Genomic DNA, 21954 nt, shown 5'->3' on the forward strand with positions numbered 1-21954 from the left:
TATTGGTGAACATACAAATTTGAAAAGATTGCATTGGAGCTGTTTTGTATCATGAGGACCATGATTATGACTTATGACATTGTTAGATTGTATTGGAACATATTTTTTGTGACTTTTTGTTATTGAGAAAGATTTAAGAGAGATGGATTGTACCTCTAAGCCCTCTTCGTTGTAACGAAGCTTAAAGGCGGATTTGGTCGCTTCTTCACGAATTCGTCATCGCCATCAAAACAGGCAACGTTCTGCTAATCGCGTTCATTCGGCGCCGTCTCTACGAATTTGTCTAATTCCTCTTAGGTGCTTCAAGTCTATAATGTAAGGATTGAGCATACCAAATCTTGTAGTATTTGGTCCACAGGAGCTGCTGTACGGAGCTGCTTTTCAGTGGCCTGTTTTCTGCCTCTCTTGCTCCAACAACATGGTGCTTATTATTTTGATCTATATTGATGATATTATTATTATTTGGGCTTAAATCATCTATATGAGCAAGTTATCAACATCAAGCATTATATTGCATCATCATGAGCTCCAAATTCCTCGACAACGGAACTGGGTTTCATACCTGGCAAATCAAGGTGAAGGGCTACCTCATGAAGAAAAATCTGTGGAGTATGGTCAAGCCACTTCCTGAAGATGAAGCAGGTATTTTTGCTGCAGTTACAAGAGCTACAACGGCTGCACTTCAAATAAAAGATGAGCAAGCACTTGGTATTATTATTACTTCTTTAGAAGACGATTTTATTCATTATATTGAGTCAGCTATGGAAGCTTGGGAATTACTAGAGCGTACTTTTGGTACAAAGGCAAAGCATTCCAAGATCAGTTTGAAGATGCAACTCTTTGATCTACCATGGAGAGTAATGAAAATTTAACAGCTTTGATTAACAGGTTGAAGAGCTTAATGACACAATTGGTTTATGTTAAGTCTCCTGTTCCTGAAGAGGATGCTATTGCTATCTTGCTTAAAAGCTTATCCTCAAGCTTTAGGCAAATTATGACGGTACTTAAAGAGAAGCAGCCAGTCCCTTCCTTGGAAAGTATCATAAATTCTTTGCAGGAAGAAGACAAGAAGATTACAAAGGATGTGATAGATCCTTATTCACATGCATATACTACTACTTCGACATCGTCAAAGAAGAAGTGTACTATTTATGGTCGTACAAATCATCTTACTAAGGATTGTTTCTCCAAACATCCTTGTGAGTATTGTGGAAAGACGATCATCCATCCGCAAAGTGCTACCAAAAAGATCAAAAGCTAGCAAAGGCACATGTGGTTGAAGAAGTCAACCAAGTGGAAGAAACAAATCTTTGTTCTAGTTTTAGTATAAAAGATGTAGATGATGATTATGCTTTTTAAATTATGTCATGTATGTGGTTGAGTCAAGACTTATGTTGTTCCAACTTGACGAGTTGTAGAGGAGAGTACACCACCCTATGTTTTTGTTAAGGGGGGACTCTTACTCATTGTGTCAAGGAGGTATGTTAGACTTGTTCATGTTCTTGTAAGAAGTTGGTCTTAAGGGGGGATTGTTGAATAAATGTAATCCCAACTCCTTAGTCCAATTTAATGTGTGGTGGCTAGGCTAGTGGTCAGTGGTTGGTGTAAAGCCTACAAACGGTTGGTACATGTGGTTCATGCAACTCATGCAACTAAAAATAGGATAGAGGGGTCTCTAAATAAGGTACAAGTCGTGATTAAGTGATTATGTAAGTTTGGTTCATGCCTAATCATAATTAGAGTCTTTTTGCGTTAATCTCAAAGCAATTTCTGCATATACTAGTTTTTGTCCCTCATGTTCATGATGTTTTGTACAAGCTTTGATCCACCTTGAGTATGTTTTGATCAATATTCATAGTTGAATTATCATATCCAACATTTGGTATCAGAGCATGATCCAATTAGGTTTAGTTTATTAGCAAAAACCTTAATCTCTCTCTTAATCACCATAGCTTGTTTTTTCCTCTTTGGACACCATGCTGTAGATTGCCTTCATGCTTGCATCTGAGGAGATTATACTTCAATATTTTGATATAGGCCTCTTACTTCGATCCCACGCAAGTCCTAAAACGAAGCTTGAAGGCGGATTTGGTCGCGTCTTCACGAATTCGTCATTGCCATCAAAACAGGCAACGTTCTGCTAATCGCATTCATTCGGCGCCGTCTCTACGAATTTGTCTAATTCCTCTTAGGTGCTTCAAGTCTATAATGTAAGGATTGAGCATACCAAATCTTGTAGTATTTGGTCCACAGGAGCTGCTGTACAGAGCTGTTTTTCAGTCGCCTGTTTTCTGCCTCTCTTGCTCCAACAACTGTTGGAAATAAGTGCACACTAGGTGTACTATTTCTCTAGTCTACATTTGTCTAGTCTCAGTTTTTGTCTTGAGTCTTGAGTGTGTGCCATGTGGCACCTCTACAATTATCCCATAAGCACTCTTGCTCTATGTCTTGTACTTTGGCCCATATATTCATGGGTCATATCATTGCAATCTATCTAGCTTGTGTCTTGTCTACACTCATCTCAAGATAACTCTTTGTCCTTCAATCTTGTTCTTATTTCACTTCTAGTCTTCTAGTTTCTAGCTCTTGCTTCCATATTTCTACAATAACATGGTGCTTATTATTTTGATCTATATTGATGATATTATTATTATTTGGGCTTAAATCATCTATATGAGCAAGTTATCAACATTAAGCATCATATTGCATCATCATGAGCTCCAAATTCCCCGACAACGGAACTGGGTTTCATACCTGGCAAATCAAGGTGAAGGGCTACCTCATGAAGAAAAATCTGTGGAGTATGGTCAAGCCACTTCCTGAAGATGAAGCAGGTATTTTTGCTGCAGTTACAAGAGCTACAACGGCTGCACTTCAAATAAAAGATGAGCAAGCACTTGGTATTATTATTACTTCTTTAGAAGACGATTTTATTCATTATATTGAGTCAGCTATGGAAGCTTGGGAATTACTAGAGCGTACTTTTGGTACAAAGGCAAAGCATTCCAAGATCAGTTTGAAGATGCAACTCTTTGATCTAACCATGGAGAGTAATGAAAATTTAATAGCTTTGATTAATAAGTTGAAGAGCTTAATGACACAATTGGTTTATGTTAAGTCTCCTGTTCCTGAAGAGGATGCTATTGCTATCTTGCTTAAAAGCTTACCTTCAAGCTTTAGGCAAATTATGACGGTACTTAAAGAGAAGCAACCAGTCCCTTCCTTGGAAAGTATCATAAATTCTTTGCAGGAAGAAGACAAGAAGATTACAAAGGATGTGATAGATCCTTATTCACATGCATATACTACTACTTCGACATCGGCAAAGAAGAAGTGTACTATTTGTGGTCGTACAAATCATCTTACTAAGGATTGTTTCTCCAAACATCCTTGTGAGTATTGTGGAAAGACGAATCATCCATCCGCAAAGTGCTACTAAAAAGATCAAAAGCTAGCAAAGGCACATGTGGTTGAAGAAGTCAACCAAGTGGAAGAAACAAATCTTTGTTCTAGTTTTAGTATAAAAGATATAGATGATGATTATGCTTTTTAAATTATGTCATGTATGTGGTTGAGTCAAGACTTATGTTGTTCCAACTTGACGAGTTGTAGAGGAGAGTACACCGGGACTCTTACTCATTGTGTCAAGGAGGTATGTTAGACTTGTTCATGTTCTTGTAAGAAGTTGGTCTTAAGGGGGGATTGTTCATGTTCTTGTAAGAAGTTGGTCTTAAGGGGGGATTGTTGAATAAATGTAATCCCAACTCCTTAGTCCAATTTAATGTGTGGTGGCTAGGCTAGTGGTCAGTGGTTGGTGTAAAGCCTACAAACGGTTGGTGCATGTGGTTCATGCAACTCATGCAAGTAAAAATAGGATAGAGAGGTCTCTAAATAAGGTATAAGTCGTGATCAAGTGATTATGTAAGTTTGGTTCATGCCTAATCATAATTAGAGTCTTTTTGCGTTAATCTCAAAGCAATTTCTGCATATACTAGTTTTTGTCCCTCATGTTTATGATGTTTTGTACAAGCTTTGATCCACCTTGAGTATGTTTTGATCAATATTCATAGTTGAATTATCATATCCAATAGTTTATTCGGTCAGTTCACGCTCCGTTGGGCTTACACTCCATAACCAAGCTTACTAGTGTGTTTTCCAAGCTTCCAAGAGTATTTCCAGGTGGTGTTCACTCTTCTACACACTCCCAATGACTGAAATTCAGCAAAATAGCTCTTATTTTTGCTGCAATTTTTGGTCTTTTTGCTAAAAACCCTGATTTCAGCCCTCTTTTCTTAAGTTGAACCATAGGGAAAGCTTTCCCAGGGTTCCCTTCATCCTCTTGAAGACTTTTGTCACGAAGGATCATGATAAATCAAAGATTTCAACACTCCAAACGCTTCCATTGCGAAGACTTTCGCTTTCATTGACTCTACTTGCAATTGGTAAAGTTTTGATGCTTAAATATGGAAGCAAGTAGCAGGAGGGAGGAATTGGACTCCATCATTACATACCCTGTGTAGTGTTCTCTTGTCCTACGTGCTCTCTTGCACATTGTTACTACCACGTGTTGGTGGAACAATAAAGAGTAGATGGTAGGGAACATGGGCACTTGAGAGGGTAGTGTGAGGTGCAAGTCTACACCGACAACATAATGTTTCCAATACTGTATTCATATGCATTGGTATGGAAATTTGGTCAAAAAGTCCCATGACACTATGTACTTGATTCTCCCAAGATCAATATCCTTTATTTGAGGGAGGGGCCGGTTGTTCTGGCTCATTGTGCGTCTCTTGTTATTCAATAATTACTTCTTGTATTGAGCAGGTTGTCCATTAAATCTTGGTGTATTTAAGTGTTGATTAGCATTGTGTTCAACCAAGCGACACACGCTCATGGCCACTTGGGCTAGGAGTCAGGGATATTCGAGGGCTGAGAGAGAAAGCGTGGCTAGTTCATGAGAGAGCGGGATCATGGGATCTTTTGTCACTACTTCTCATATGGGACCTTGCTGGTAGCACAAGGCACCATTTGGTTGAGAATTTCCCCTATTTGATCTGAAATCTTCCTTTTTTTTTTCGCTCGGGGAAGCACTGGTTCATTAACCCTTCTCCTCAGATAGTGACTCATGGCTCTTGGTGTTTGTGGCTATATGGTGGCAGTCCTATCAGATATCTTCAGTGGGATCCAGGAGAGTGGGGGTGGATTGATACCTTTGATCCTCTGAGAAGCCTTCCTTTTTTCAGTTTCATTGTTCGGAATGCCAGGCTTCTCCTCACTCGACAGATACATAGGATCCCTACTCGTAGGCCTCATTGGGAGAGCTATGATATTTCTCCTGTGATACAGCGCAGATATTGGCATAGACTTTGGCACTCATACAGAAGGAGCCAGATCTCTCATTTCTTCTGGTTATTCTTACATGGTGGTCTCCCCACCAATCAGTGGAGATCAGTTTTTGGTGTAGCACCTTCTTGTCCTAGATGTGTGGCAGATTCTGAGACCGTACAACATTGTCTATGGGATGCAGCACTGCACAACAGATTTGGGGTCTTGTAGCCCAACTTATGGGCAAATTGAGTGGCCGAGCCATGCATGTAACTTGGGGGGTAGTTGCTTGGCTCTCCTAGTCCAGTACGCAGCTTTTTTATGAGGACAGTGGTACAGATTCTGCTATTTCATTCGTAGAGGTATTGCCCAGCATGGTTTATTGCAGGATGTTCCTCACTCTGATTATACACTCCCTAGACAGAGGATTGACACCAGTTGGGAGATTATTGCCAGTATTACAGCATGGCAGATCTGGAGAGCTAGATGCGCAGAGGCTATTGAGGGTGTCCAGATTTTTGGGTCTCAGTGCATTAGTACTATATGGGGTGATATCATCCACACTCTTATGGCTACTTGGGCTCGCATTCAAGGGCCCTCTCGTTCTGCGCAGGCGAAGCGTGTGATATTTATGCGGGAATGGGACCATGGCATCTTCTTTTCCTTTAGTACCATAGGTCTTACATGGCATCATGATGCTCCTCAGTGGTTGAAATCACCTTACATATTGGGGTGATTCTATTCTTTTCCGGCTTATAGCTGTGATTGTTGTATGTTTTTCTCATACTTAATAGAAGTCTCTTTTTGAAAAAAATTAAAATAAAAAAAATCTCCCTTTTTGTTAAAAAAAATTCGTACTTAATAGAAGTCTCTTTCCTGGGCTGCGGGGGGCGGGGGGGGGGCGGGGGGCGGGGGCGCTTGCAGTATCATCAAAAAAACCATTAGGTAATTGTCAGAGGTTACTCAGTGGTGAGAGGGGAGTAGAGAGGTCTGTAGAGTGCTCAGAGGTTCCTCAAAGAAGAGGAGAGTAAGAGAAAAAGGTCTGCAGTGTGCTCAAAAGTTTCTTAGAGGAGAGGGGAGTAGGGGAAAAAGTAGTGCAGATTGCTGGGAGGTCTGCAGAGTGCTCAGACATTCCTTAGAAGAGGGAAGTAGGGGAAAGAGCCTGACAGAGTGCTCAGAGGTTCCGAAGAGGAGAGAGGAGTAGGGGAAAGAGGTCGCTGAGAGGTCTGCAAAGTGCTCAGAGGTTCTGAGTAGGGAAAAGAGTATGCCGAGGGAGGTGCATGGGAGGCTCTGGAGGGTTTATCCTGTGGGAGGATGCGCAGTGACTCAAAGGGTTTGATAGAGGATAGCACTTGTCATGTCTCAAATCAGAGAGCACCAGATGCCATCACTTGGGAAACAGTTGCTTGGCTTATGGATTCAGGCCCGCATGTTCCATCATTTGTATTTGAGATCCTCTTGCTACTAACCTTGTGTTGTTACTTTTTTGAAAATGTTAAGCTTAAATAACGTCATATTTTGTTTCTCATCTCATGTAAAATGATTTTGATGCGCATTTTCTCTCCATTACAGATTTTGAATGACACTTTGGGCTTTGCTGGACCACTGCTTTTGAATGCCATAGTCCGAAGTATGGAAGATGGTAAGATGGTAGCTCATCATTGGAATATATGTAGTGGAGGCAAAGAAAGACACATGTCTCTGCAGATGTTCTAGTCCATCAAAGGAATTAATGGATCTTTCAAAACTGAAACATGTAGCTATGGTACATGTGGCATATGAATGTGTTATGATGGAAAACATAACATGCATGTGTTTTAAGAAGATGGCTGTGTTGAAAAATCTAGGATGACCAGAGGTCAAAAAGGCATCATATTGTCAAGAATGACGTTGGTTTAGAACACTTTTGATCAGGGTCAGCAAAAAGCCTTGATTATGGCTATTGGTGTGCTCTTAGCATCGGTATTGTGTCCGCACTAAGGTAAAGCTAAAGCTGCTGTTGGCAGGTGGCAAGTTTTGTGCTTGCTACCTCAGTAATTACTTTCTTGCTCTACTGATTTTTAATACCATTTCAAACCATCCTCCAGGGCGTTCTTGGGGACTCAGTACACATTTCTTGTGTCCAAGCTAAAGTTACAACTGCGAGCAAGCATTATCATGCTGGTCTATCATAAAGTACACGAGCAATCCTTCTTCAAAACATTGAGTGGTGTAGATTGATCATATTAGTGTTGTAGGAAAAGAGTAATTTACTAGAATTTCCCTGTGCTTGCAGCGTATTCTAAGATTTTTCCCAAATGTGAAATTGTTGCAGGCTTTACATGTGAGCTTGTCAGAGCGAAGCTGCTTTTCTAATGGAGAGATACAAACTCTTATGTCTGTTGATGCAGAACGCACCGTGAACTTGTGTGGTAGTTTGCATGAGCTCTGGAGGTAAACCACTCTATTAGTTTTATTTTGAACTTGTTGTATTGAGAGCCTTATCGACACTATACGCTCATGCAACCATCTGTGATCGACCTTCATCCAGAGCACCAGACTTACGCATACAGGCACATGGAGAGCACATGGAAGCAGTTGAGGGACTCACCAACCCAATGAGGCACCGTTCATATGCACACATACACATGGAGAGCACATAAAAAGCAGTTGAGGGGTCCTTCAACCCAACCATGGGCACCAAACATAGGCAAACATACACATGGAGAGCACATGAAAAGCAGTTGAGGGATTCACCAACTGGTCCAAAGGCTGGGCAGATCTGGACCATCAATCAGATATTAATGTAATTTAATTGCTGTTGAGTGATTTTTGCCATGTTTTGTCTCCAGCTTACCCTTGCAAATGGTGGCTGCATTAAGCCTGCTGTACTTGGAGGTCAAATTTGCTTTTGTTGCAGGCCTTGTAGTCATAATCTTATTGATTCCAGGTAGTGCACCATATCCCGGATTAAGAATAATCCAGTGTTTCTTTCTTGATTTCAATCTCTCATGTGGCCAGTCTGCTCATAAGAACAATATGTTGAAATCATTAGAGTGCTTTGGTGTTTCAGTGAATAAATTAATTGCATCCAAGATCAGTGTTGCAAGTCAACTTATGATGAAAGCCAAGGATGAAAGGTCAGCTTTCGTTCTTTCTCTACGATAGGCTGTTTGAGAACTGGATACCCTCTCAAGCTGGTGAGATGTTTTGCTACAGGGTCCGTAAAATGGGGGAAATTTTAACATACATGCGTACCATACATGCGTACCATCAAGATGTATGCCTGGGAAGATTTGTTCTCAGACAGAGTAATGGAAAGTAGAAAGGAGGAGGTGAAATACTTAGGGGTGAGCTGAATTTGACACAATGGTTGGTGTAATGTGTACAAAATTGTATGTGCATGCATGTACACATGCAAATGCGTGTGCATGCGCACGTGTGGGTGCATGTGTTTCACCAAGAAACAGATCCTTCCATATAGCAACACTTGAATAAGGTTACTAGTAAATATTTTATTCTAGACCTTTGTAGTTCGAAGCACTAATAACAAGTCGTCCTCATTTTTTGCAGGTTCGCAAATATTTGGATGCATGGTGTGTCTACTTTTGGGCCACCACACCGATTCTTTTTTCTTTCCTCACCTTTGGACTTTACTCCTTGCTTGGCTATAGATTGGATGCTGCCATAGTAAGGATTAGGAGCATGAACTTTCATATGCTTTTCACGAGGACCTTATTCCTAGTTTCAATGGTTGTTTTTTATTTTCCAAGGGTCTATCATTTGTAATGGATTGCTTGGCTATAGATTGGATGCTGCCATAGTAAGGATTGCTTGGCCATAGATCAAATGCTGCCATAGTAAGGATTAGGAGCATGAACTTTCATATGCTTTTCACGAGGACCTTATTCCTAGTTTCAATGGTGGTTCTTTATTTCGCAGGGCCTATCATGTTTTTTGAATGTCTTCAAGGAGAAATAAGTCTTGAAAATCAATGGTTCCCCATCAGCATTGTGATTGTGCGGGTGAAAGGTTGCTCTATTTTGTAAGGCTCCTTTACGAGGAGCCACTGTTGTCTGTTGAGCATGCGGAGATATCCAACAGTGCCTAGTTGAGATACCGAGATTGGCCAATGATGGCTGGATGGTTGCGAGACTACTTATGTAGACTTGGCACCATGCCAAGTAGGATGCATGTAAATGTGGACTAGCAGACTGCACTCTAGGATGGATATAAGGAGATCTTCCCGGGACACCTTGACCTCGGGTTGTGGGGCCCAAACAAGTGATCAGGACCTTTGGTCTCTTGTTTAGTCTAATATTGTCCCAATTGGGTGACATGGTCCATTTGGTCCATCAGGTTCAGTTAGGAGTGTTTGGCACCCTCTTTTGTCATATTGGGATCGTTGAGTCTAGATCTATCTTCACTATGTCGTGCACCCTTGCTAGTACATGAAATCCTCTCTTTCAGAGTCTAACTACATTGCTGTCGAAGGTAGTTGTTGGAATGCATTGATGGGCAGACGTCATCAGTTTGTATTTTTACATGGTATTAGCGCACAAGCAAGGCTAGCAAGTGGCTATTTGGTAGCAAATTTGGAGAAATGCCCAACTTGCAATGCAGCCGCAAGGACTCGATCACCACCGTGTTCAACGATTGTAAGCTGGATGGAACCAACTAGACACTCTGGAAGTTCAAGTTGAGGTCCATTTTGCACTCTTATGAGTTGTGGGAGACCACCATTGGGGTTCATGTGAGGCCAGATCCAACTTCAGATCCGGAAGATCCAACACAAACAACCCACAAGATCCAGCTCTTGTTTTGCGTGGAGGAAAAAGTGAAGATACCCTGTATGCTATCGTCACCAGCATCATTGATTTTATCATGACTCTGATTCAGAATATGACTACTGCAGCTGAGGCATGGGTGGTTCTATGGCCAGAATCAAACAAGGATCCCAAAACTGTGAGAATCAGCTAGCATTGGAGAAGCTGAGAAGTAGCAGAGCAGTTCATTTAAAGTATAAGAATTTGCGAGATCAAATGGCAGCAGGAAGTCAAGTGAAGATCTAGCACGTAGGTTTACAGGATCTTACCTCATAGATATGATGGCTTGGTCACTTCATTGAACGCACAGGTGAAGAATCCTGTTTGACTTTTCAGGAGTTTTGTGCAATGTTTCTAGAGGAGGAGATACATCAGAAGGCTAGAGATGGTGGTGATTCTGCTTTTTCAGCAAGCACAAAAAAAGGTAAGGTGAAGGACTGTGGTAACCCCTTCTCTACTGGAAAGAAGGAGAAGATGGTGAATGCTTCTATTGTGACAAACCCGGTCACATACAAGCTAAACGCATACTAATGCAGACAGAGGAAAGCAGATGAGAAGATGAAGCAGTCCAAGGAGTCAACTAATAATGGTGAAATGGAATCTAAGCTTTGTGTAGCGATCTAAGAGATTTGTGCAAAGGCAGATAATTCCTCACCACCCAATGGTGCGTGGATATACAATCAACAGTGGAGTGTCATAGCACATAACCAATCACCAGGATTGGTATATCTCCCCATGGCCAGGATTTCCTCTACGTACCAGATATCAAGTGTAACTTGTTCTCCATTGATAAACCGTGATCTGAGGGTTACTTTTGACATCATCTTGGATGCCAGAAGCAATGTCCTTGGGAGGAACCAAAAGCAATGTTTTCAGGTGCATTCCGATTAGGGGAGGTGATTGAATTTACAGCCCACATTTTATCTTCTCGGATACAGAGCACCGACCACCTTCTTCGCCCATGGTGAAATCTCTTCTTTGAGCCTGGGATTGCATGAGGAGTTTCTTGGTTCATATTCCTCCGTGGTCAGTTAAGGAGGCTTACAGGCAGCCCATCATGTGGAATGACGTGATCTTGGATGAATTTGGTAGACCTCTTGGAGCAGCCATGCATATCTAGTAGGCTGCCTGGGCGACTCTTCTCCCCTGGGAATTGGATTGGAAGAGGGTCATGGAGGATGAGAGAATGCTTCACACCTAGCACTTGAGAGGCACTAGTCAGAGAATTATGTAGATGAATGCAGCCATTCCTAACCATTGGATAATAGGGATTTTGGTGGAAGGTCCTCATCACTTATGGTTTGAGGTATTTTTAGGAACAGAGGTACCTATTCAGGTCATGTGCCTTCCCACTTCAGGTGAGGACGATGTACCAGTCTTTTACTCCATTCAAGATAGATGGCTCTTGGCAAGAAGTCTTGAGCAGGATATCATTGAGGGTCCGGCGGTCTGGCGGGTCAGAGTGGTGGGGCAGGGCAGAGAAGCACATATATATTGATCCAACTCAAGTTATGGTTATGGACTGTTGGAGCCCCTGGTTATATGATGGTGTCCTATTAAATACTTGCACCAGCACCCTAGTGAGTGGGAGTGGAGGGATGCTTTTAACCCCATGAAAAGCATGCCCTTCTTTAGTTACACTGTGCGGAATGCTAGACACTTGTGGTTCTGGGACAAATCCAAAGAATCCCTACTGCTAGATCACATTGGGAGGCTTATGGGATCACTCTTGACATTTAGGGAGCTTTTTGGTGTAGGTTGTGGCACTTGTACAGGAAAACAAAGATCTCTTTTATTTGGATTTCTCTACATGGTGGCCTTGGCACCAACCAATGGAGATGGGTCATTGGTGCTAGCCCAACATGTCCGAGATATGCAAGAGCTTCAGAGACAGCCTACCATTTCTTATGGGAGTGTAGGGAGGCACACATGATTTGGACTGCAATAGCACACCTTTCTGGAAGGATGAGGAGATGCCTACAGTTGTTTTGGTGCTATTGTTTGTTTGGCTAACAGAGTCGGACCGCAAATCAGTCCGCAAATCAGTGTAGGGGTGGCTCCCCTGCACACTACGTGGTGGCTCTTCACTGGGCAGTATGTCCGGAGCTCGATGCTCACGGCACAACGCACAAGACACTATGCAAAAGACACCATGCAGCGGAACATAACACAAGAAGAGACGAGAGTCTGGAAGGAACGAAAACGCTTGCACTTCTTAGAGAACACTGATACATGTCCTTCACTGTACCGTGCACACTTAGCAGTCACGGTGAAGAGGACGACACAACGCAAGCTGATGATAGAACAAGGGTACAAAGTGCTATGAAGGCTGCAGGATAAGGATGTCCTCCAAGATGGAACGAGGAGCCATATATGCCTGAGGTCGAGTCGGTAGCATCTCCTATCTTTGGTGGATGTCGTGGGTGGCCGCATAGCCTTTGGTGGAATCTCCTATCTCTAGAGATGCGGTGGAGTGTCACAGTCGGTGCCATCAGTGCCAGTCAGTGCCGTTAGTGCCAGTCAATGCACCTCCTTGTGTCCGTTGTGGTGGTGCGTCTTCACTTGATGATCCCAATGCTTGGTGCCTCCATTGACTCACTGCCACACTGTCACTTTGTGGTGGACGGTCCATTGCGGTGGATGGTCCATGTGGGCACCCTTACAGGTCGCCCACCACTAGAGTGCTCACCATCCTCGGTGAGGAAGATACAAGTAAGTTGCCTTGAGGGGGTACATAAGGATAGTATGCATGATTGCAAAGATGCAAGTATGCATTGATTATATGATGTGATTACAAGGCTGAAAAGAGTGCAGAGCACTGATTGAAGTATGCGGAGTACAATGATGAAAAGATTGCCGACAAAAAAATAACATCATAAAAAGATGGTATATACAACTAAAAGTGTCCATCATGAAATAATGTATCTAAATACTACCAGAAGTAGTGCTAGGGACGCTAGAAGAAGTGCTAGCACCAGCGGGTTGACCGGTGAGAAGGAACTGGAGAGGATGGAGAGATGCTCGGAGCGTATCCAACTCGGTAGCCTGGGCTCATAAAGAGACCGGCTCCCAATTCTGCTGCTCCATGAGATCACGTAATCCGACCACCTCGTCAGTGCTATGGGAAGATGAAGAGCGGAGGTGGGTGAGCTCAGACTCTGTATTGTGTAGGCATTGCTCTAATGTGGAGACTTGAGCTTGGAGACTATGGATGGTATCCGCGACGTGGCGGGTGCGATCCGCTGACAGCAGCAATCATTGGACAGCTCGAAAATACAATCGGTGAGATATGCCGAGTAGATGCGAAGATCCGCCGAGAGGTTGTCGAGGCCCGAACAATGCAGCGAGCTCGATGAGGATGTGGCACTGAGAGCTGCTTTGGGGGGTCGGGAAATCAGAGGCATGGAAGATCTCCCACATAAATGTCTGGGGCACTGTAGGAGTGGTGAATCAGGAAGCTCGATGTGCTCCCAGCGAGACCCTGTAAACCCAAAGTGGCTAGCTGGGTGGCAGTAAATAAGTGGGTAAACTTTGGAAGTTGGAATGGATGGGGATCAATGAAGTTTATGGTGAAGGGGTTGGTATGGGATGGAGCTGCAAGAAGGTGGAAAGGTTGGATGGAAACAAGAGAAGAAGAGGGAAGGCGGATAGGTGGTGGAGAAGAAGAGGGGGTACGGAGAGGTTGGTGGCGTACTTGTGATGGATGGGGTTGGCTGGAAGGGGGCGGTACAGCCTCCTCCTCAAAGGGCAAATACTCATCGCTGGCACGGAAGAACTCGATGAAGAGGAGGAATCCGATGAGATTAAAGGAGGAGTGGAAAAGGTTACCTCTGGGACCACGGTGGAGATGGGAAGTGGAGACTGTGGTGCGGTAATTGGTGGAGGCCACCGCGGAATGCAACCAAGATTCGCCACCACCGTAGAGTTTCTGTCGACGGGATTGTCGACAGGATTCTCTGCTGTAGAGGTTCTGCCGATGGCCATAATGGATGCTGACGTAGAAGCTTGGGCCATGGAAGGGGCATGACGCAGAGTGGCCGGAGGAAGCGAGTGATGGAGTGTTGGTAAGGCACAAGGTGGCGAGGTAAATCGTCAGCCATCACTTCACAAAGGAGAGGCAACAAGGTAGAGGAAAGAAATGGAGGACTTTTTGAAAGTTTTTTTTTCCTTGTTTTTTTTTTGGTTTTTTTTTTTGTTTTTTGTTTTTTTTTTTTGGGAGAGGTGGCCGTGAAGGGGGGTGAGGTAGTCAAAGCAAAAAAGAGAGAAGGGGGGGGGGGTGCTGTTGTTCAGGAGGGGTGAGGTAGACGAAGCAAAGGGGAGGGGCTGTTGCACAAGAGGGTTGAGGAAGGTGAAGCAGGGATTGGGGGCGGGGGGGGGGGTGTGTTGGAGAGCTATTGCATAGAAAGGGTGAGGTAGAGGAAGCAAAATGGGGGGGGGCTGGTGCACAGGAGGTTTGCGGTAGTCGAAGCAAGGGGGGGGGGTGCTGTTGCACAGGAGGTGAGGGTAAGAGAGGGCAAGGGCGGGTGGACTGCCTCGTAGGAGGAGGTGAGAGAGGGCAAGGGGGTGAAAGACTTTAGTGTAGGAGGGAGTGAGGGTGAGAAGGGGCCGTGAAAGGGGAACGTGATGGCCATGTAGGAGGGGGGAAGGGTGAGAGATTGCCATGAAAAAAAAAAAGAAGGGGGGGGGGGGGGGGTTTGCTGGCGTATAACTGAGGGGGAGGGGGGTGGGTGAGTAGATGGCGTACAGGTGGTACACGAAAGGGGGGTTGAGTAGGTGGCGTACAGGTGATATGTGAAAGGGGGCTGAGTGGGTGGAGAGGATGTCCGTGAGGGGGGTAGAGGGGTTGGGCGGATAGGCGATGAAGGGGGTGCAGGGGCGGACAGTTGAGGGGAGGGGCGGGGGGGATGGATGACCGATGAAGAGGTGGGGTATGGCGGCCAGCCGATGAGGACCATCCGGAGGACCTCCCAAAATGGGAGCAGGATGTCCTCCGCGTGGTGAAAGGAGCGGTTGGTGGATGGGTGTGGTAGTGGAGAATGAGGGTTGAGGGACGAACCAAAGAGTTTGTGAATCATATGACCTAGGAGGGTGCCCTGGACCACTAAGAAATGACACTTAAAGGAGTTAAGGCGGAGTCGGGAAGAGCAACACTTGGCACAGATCAGAGCTAATTGAGAAAGATGTTCTGAAAAGGCCTCTACCCTAGAGGCAAGTTGCGTACCAGTGAAATTAGAAAAATCGTCAATGAAAATACAGAGAAAGCTGAGGAGGTACTCCCTGAAGATATTGGTGACAAGCCGTCGGAAAGTGGCCAGAGCGTTACTTGGCCCGAAGGGCATCTGGTTGTAGATGTAGGTATCCCATTGGGTGACGAAAGCGGTCCTGGACCGATCATCCTGGTGGATGGCGACTCGGTTATAGCCACTAAACCCATCCATAAAGCTATGGAAAAGAAGAGGTGGCAAGGGGGGTTGTAGGGTGAAGCTTTGATCCTAGAGCCGTTGACTAGGGGAAGAAGTAGACCGTCCAAGGTGCGGAGTTGCACGGCTCCTTGAGGAAGAATTTGGTGAACGAAGTATGGTCCTTCCCAAGCGGGAATGAGCTTCTTTGCACGTTTCAAATAACAGGCTTGGTACACTAAGACCAGTTGGCCGTCCTGAAACTGGGGCCTCCTGAGATTGCGGTCATGCCATGCCTTCCTTTTGTTTTTTGCCACCTCCAAAGGCTGGCTGGCCATTTCCCAGGTTTCGTCTAGAATGGTCAGGCGGAGCAATGATGCACTGTGGGTGGTGTCCTCTTGGCGGAAGGTTCCTACCTTGTAGGACCCTTGGTTGTATTCGAAGGGTAGAACGACCTTTAAGCCATGAACTAGTTGAAAGGGGCTATGCCGTGTAGTGGCTTTGAAGGGCTTTTCGGTAAGCCCATAAGGTGCCAAGAAGGGCCTCTGACCAGTGAATGGGATGTTGATGGCACATTTTGCGAAGTAAAGTGACAGAGCACCTTATTGGTGCTTTCCGCTTGCCCATCGGCCTGGGGGTAATAAGCACATGACTTGTGGTGGAAGATCTTATAGTTGCTCAGTAAGGTGGTGATGATTTCATTGACGAAGTGGGAACCTCTGTCACTGGTGATTTCCAAGGGGCAATCAAAGCGGACAAGGATGTGCTCATATAAGAAACGAGCCGCCGTGTTGGCCGTGCAATCCTTAGTGGCCTGGGCCTGTGCCCACTTGGTCGCGTAAACAGTGGCGACAAGAATGTATCTGCATGTGCTAGGATGTGCCACTAGGTCAATGGGCCCTAGGAAATCAAAACCCCATTGCTCAAACGGAGACCGAGCTAGGGGAACCTGAAGGGGCCCGTTGTTTCGATGGGTGGGTTTGGGCCCGCACCTTTGGCAAGTGTCACAAGATTTCGCAAACTGGATAGAATCTTTGAACATGGTGGGCTACCATAGGCCATGTTGGAACAGAAGGGCGTCCGAGATGTGGCCGGGATAGTGACCACCACCAGGGCCGGAGTGTGCATCTTCGACCAGGTGTGGCACTTCATGAAGACTGACACACCTACGTAAAACAGCATCATGACGAGCCTTGTAGAGTTGGCCAGTTATCATTTGGAAGGGACAGCTTTTCACCAGAAAAAAGCAGCGCTTGTCCTTGGGACTAGCACCCACTGACACAATTGTCCTGTAGAAAGTAAAGCAAGAATATCCCCATACCAATCCAGAGCAGCATCAACTTTGAAAAGAACATTATTAGAAAGGCCATCCTCAATACCTGTTTTGCAGGCTTCCGTGTGTCGATATGGGAAAGGTGGTCCGCCATGACATGCTCGAAGTCCAATTCTTGGAAGAGCAACAGCCACCTCCAAACCGGACCAACCACTTGTGGTTTATTGAGGACATAATTTAGGGCATGGTGGTCCGAAATGACAATGAAGTGGGAGCCCAAGAGATAGTGGCGAAACTTCTAGCAAGCATACACAATAGCCAAGCGTTCCCTCTCAGTGGTTGTAGTTATGTTGAGCGGGTGTGGGTCCGTCCATCTTGTATTTTGTTGAAATATTGAAAGCCATGTGCAAGTTGGCTATGGTGGATCAAATACTAGTGCTAGGTTAAAACACATGATAAAGAAGAATAGTGTAAAATGATGTATACACACAAAAGAGACAACAATGTTGGGAAAAATGATTGATTGATTACTTCATAGGCAAGTGCCCTTTTATAGATTTCATACAACTCAATACCACCTAGTGGTTTCTTCAAAACAAGTGGCTAAACACAAAACTACGTGCTAGAGAAGCTTCACCCACAAGCTAAGTGATTTGGTCTCTTTCACATGTACATGGTCCATTTGGCCCCATCCTTCTAGCGATGTGTTTGGTGCATTTTTTTTTTTCCAGAAAGGAGACTTCTATTAAGTATGAAAAATTTTACAAAATGGAGATTTCACACCAACCAAGGTGGAGATCTCAACCAATCAGGAGCCCTGTGCTACCAATAGGGTCCCGAATGAGAGGATGTGAAAAAGATACCAATGTCCCACTCTCTCATAAACTGGGCGCGCTTCCTCTCCGCAACCCTCAAAGATCCCTGGATTCTGGCCTAGGTAGCCATAATGGTGTGAATAATATCACTCCAAATCTTGCAAAGACACTGAGAAACAAGAACGGGAGTACCCTCAATGGCCTCAATGCATCTAGCCTTCCATGTATTCCATGCTGCGATGCTAGCAATAATCTCCCAAGAACTGTCTAAGCTCTGTGCTAGAGGGACAAAGTGTGAAAGTGGCAAATCCTGAAGACAACAGTGCCGAGCAACTCCTTGCCTAACCATAATGGCCAAGCTCCTGTCAGTCCCCTCGAACCTCAACTAAGGCCCAGACTATGTCAACCAAATGATAGAACCAAAAGAAATGATAGCATCCCTCTTAATCCTACCAAAGAGGTGTGCAATCGCAGACCAAACCCTCTGTGCTTCCCTGCATTCCCATAAACAATGGTAAACTGACTCTGAAACTCCTACACGTCTAGGGCATGTTGGGAAAGCACCAGTAACAGAACTCCCCAGACCACCATGAAGGGAAACCCAGATAAAGGAGGAAATCTGCGGCTTCCTATAAGAGTGCCACAATCTCCGCCAAAATGCCCTCTGAATGTCAATCGAAATGCCGTAAGACTCCCAATGGGGTCTAAGAGTAAGGACACTCTAAATGTATCCCAAGATAAGATGTCTGGCATTTAGCACCATATAAGTGAAAAAGGCATGCTTTTCAAAGGATTACAAGCATCCTTCCACTCCCACTCACCGGGGTCCCAAGGCAAATGTCTGATAGGGAAGAGGAACACCTGTCCCCCAAAGAAAACCCCAAACCAAGAATGATGACGACCTTCCAAAAAAGATCCAGTAATCCAGTGGTTGGGAATGGCTGCATCAATTTGTGCAATCCTCCGGCTAGAACCTCTCAAATGCTGCGTGATATCCAATCTCTGCACCTCGGTAAGGCTCTGAAACCTCTTCCAAGCCAGCACTGTGGGGCATAGGGTCTCCCAGCCAGCCCAGAGAATATGCATAGCAGTCTCCCAAGAGGCCTACCATGCACATCTAAGATTAAATCATTCCACAGAATGGGCTGCCGGTTAGCTTCCTCCGCTGAACGCAGGGGGATGTGTACCAAAAGACTCCTCAGGTAGGCCCAGGCAGGCCCAGGCTCGTAGCAAGGACCTAACCAGGGGGGACAAAGGGGAGCGGTGAACTGCATCTGAAAAAATAAAGTCTGAGTTGAGAGTCCAATCACCTCCGCGAACAGGGACACACTTTGTGATCTACTGCATGAGAACGTCCTTCCATGGCTCAGTGCGTGGAAGAAAGCCCCTAACAACAAGCTTACAGAGCAAAGCCTTACATTGCACCTCGGGGTCAATGATATTCAATCCCCCTTCCTGCTTAGGCTTGATAATGGTTTCCCAAGCAACTCTGGCGTTGGTGTATGCATCAAGCCCTAACCAAAGAAAGTTCCGAATAAGGCGACGAAGTTGGCCAATGCAGCCCTTTTGAAAAATCCAACACGAAGGAATAAACCAAGACGTGGCTAGCAAAACTTGGTTAACCACCAAAGCTCTAGAGGCCAAGTCGAGCTTCCTCCTACTCCAGTGATGAAGTTTGCTTTTAATGCTTAAGAGCACTGGAGCAAACTGTTGTGCAGGGGAGATGTCAACGCCCACTTGACAACCAAGGTATCTTGCAAAGCATCCTTTCTCAATCCAAGTAAAACCAACATCTATACCCCAATCTGCAAGAGAAGAATAACTGATCCAAAAACCAACTGATTTATGCCAATTGATAGTAGCTCCTGCCTGCGAAACAAAAGGCCTCCAAGGCTGTCCGGAAAGCACGTAAACAAGCATGTGAAGCCTCAAGGAACAATGCCGTATCATCTGCTAACTCAAAGTCCAAAAACTCTTCCTCCGTGCATAAAAGCAGCCTGAGACCCACAACACCAGGGGCAACCCGAAGAAACCTGCTCATAGCCTCAGCTACAATGAGGTATAGTAAAGGGGCGAGGGGACAGCCCTGCCTCGCCAAACGGGAAATCTGGAAACGCTCGCTGCACCCCCCACAAGCTAAGACAATGCTATGAGCCTCCCTCTATAGGTAGGACACCCCTCTGATCCAGTTTTGGGAAAACCCCATAAGTGCCATAAATTCCAATCCACTCATAAGCTTTTTCAAAATCAAGCAAAAGAATGGGCTGCTGACTAGACTTTGCCCACTCGACAGCTTCCCAGAAAGAAAAGATGTTATCAAATATACTCCTTCCTTGGAGGAACCCATTCTGTGTATCATGGATAGTCCTTTGGAGAATCGGTTGCAACCTTATATTGAAGGCTTTAGCTAAGATCTTATATGCAGATCCAAGGAGAGTGATGGGCCTCCATTGTTTAATGTCAGTCTTGTCCCCACTCTCAGGGATAAGGTGAATCAGCCCCTCCGTGAGGTAAGGCGGCATCATACAGCCACATTTCTTGAAGGGCAACAGTGATAGGATCTCCAATATGATCCCAAAAAAGAATAAAGAAGGCGGGAGAAAGACCATCATCCCCTGGGCATGAACCACTGGAAAGAGCATGTAGTTCATGAAGGAATTCATCCTTTGAGAAAGGGGCATCCAGGGAAGAACACATAGCATCTGTAATGAGCTTGGGCATGCACTCCCAGACTTTCTACCGTGCCACATCTCTCGGAGGAGAGGGCACCTCTCCAGTCAACAAAGACCGATAAAAATCTGAAGCAATACCTTACCCTGTGACCTGCAAATACCTCACAGAATCCTTGCTATGGGAAGGCCTGTGTGCTGAAAAAAACTCTTTGTTGCATTTGCCACCCATCCAGGTCCAAAAATCCTCGTTCGCATGAAACGCCAACTCAGCCCTCCTGTCCATGGCCAACTGCAGCTTTGCTCTAACCGTGGTCAAGAGGTCTGTACTCCAAGACGCATGTGGATGCTTTTCATGTTCCCTCTGAAGAGCAGCAATCCTACGCCTAATAGCGCTCTCCTTGTCCAGAGCCTCCTTCTTGGACAAGGCAGCGCTATGATAATGATGGCTGGTCCTCTCAAGAGCCAGCTCAATATTATAACAAGGATCAGGACCATCACAAGATCTATATATCTCTCTGATCTCAAGGGAGATGTCAGCATCTAAATAAAGAGAGTCAGGGATACGGACACGGGGAGAGGCCGAGAGAGCCCCAGGCTCCCTGAGACACAAAACGACGAGGCAATGATCAGATTGTGTGGTGCCAAACATAATAGCAATGGTGCCTCCTTTGTCCAAGGACCAATCATCCACATAAAATCTGTCCAGACGTGCAAAGATGCTCTCAACCCCGCTCCTACGGTTATGCCAAGAGAAAGATAAGGAATTTGGCCTTCTCTAGAAGTCATCCTCAGTCCAGCAATCCCTGCCAAAGAAAGAGAGCGTGAACCTCTCCCATGAGGCTCGCTCTAAAGGGTGTAAAGCCCGTTCGCGTCCAACCTCTTGTCAACAGGTTGCTTAACCATATTGAAGTCTCCTCCCACTATCCAATGATCAACCTGGGGAATGACATTTGTAATGGTGTCCCAAAAGGCCACCCTTTCACCTCTCACGTTAGGTGCATAGATATTCAAGATTCCCAATTTCTGACCCTCATGCATGATCAAGATCCATTGCGCTCTAGCAGGGATGATAGCATGGTGCCCAATAACATGAGGCATAACAGATGCTGCCACTGAAATGCAAACACCCACTCTAGTCCCAACAACCGAGGACGAGAAGGTGTGGCCAGAAAGCATCTGACCAGTTTTGCCACACTGAGATCTATCCAGTTTGTGTTCCTGCAATAAAAGTATACCCATAGACCCTCCTGTAACAGCAGGGTGAAGCTGGTCCTTCAGAAGGCACTTCCTACCACGGGTGGGAAGCTCTCCAAGGCCCTGAACATTCCATGAGACGATTCTCATGGAAGAGAAGAGGGTTTGACCCCCGATCTAAGAAGACGATGGGCAGCCTAAGGACGCCTCTCATAATGTTGGAGGACGGGGTAATCCATGGGGCAAAGTCCACTGACATGCCCTTGTCCGGGGCCCTGCACAGTACCTGCATATGTACGAGAAACCTGTGCGCCCTGCGGAGCATCAACGGCAATGGCATCATGCTGAAAATCCTGCAATACATGATCCCCACTGCGCTGAGCATCCTGCATATCGCGCCCTCCAAGTAGAGAGGACTCAATAAAATCATCTTGATCTGATATATCATCTCCCTACAAAGAAGCATGAGCT

The 21954-nt window shown here is 45.2% G+C and overlaps 1 protein-coding gene across 1 annotated transcript in view; it reads left to right on the forward strand.

Annotated features, from left to right (window-relative positions):
• LOC147634844 (ABC transporter C family member 13-like) overlaps positions 1-21954 on the forward strand; it is a 243400-nt gene that overhangs the window by 87040 nt on the left and 134406 nt on the right. The window contains 9 exon segments of the mRNA XM_086804031.1: positions 6898-6967; positions 7240-7306; positions 7413-7500; positions 7640-7758; positions 8157-8254; positions 8378-8444; positions 8524-8551; positions 8553-8654; positions 8878-8994. Coding sequence (XP_086660157.1) covers positions 6898-6967; positions 7240-7306; positions 7413-7500; positions 7640-7758; positions 8157-8254; positions 8378-8444; positions 8524-8551; positions 8553-8654; positions 8878-8994 — 756 coding nt within the window.

The sequence above is a fragment of the Cibotium barometz genome, chromosome 10 (assembly GCF_041138505.1).
Source record: "Cibotium barometz isolate CiBa-2024 chromosome 10, ASM4113850v1, whole genome shotgun sequence".
In the NCBI taxonomy this organism is placed as follows: domain Eukaryota; kingdom Viridiplantae; phylum Streptophyta; class Polypodiopsida; order Cyatheales; family Cibotiaceae; genus Cibotium; species Cibotium barometz.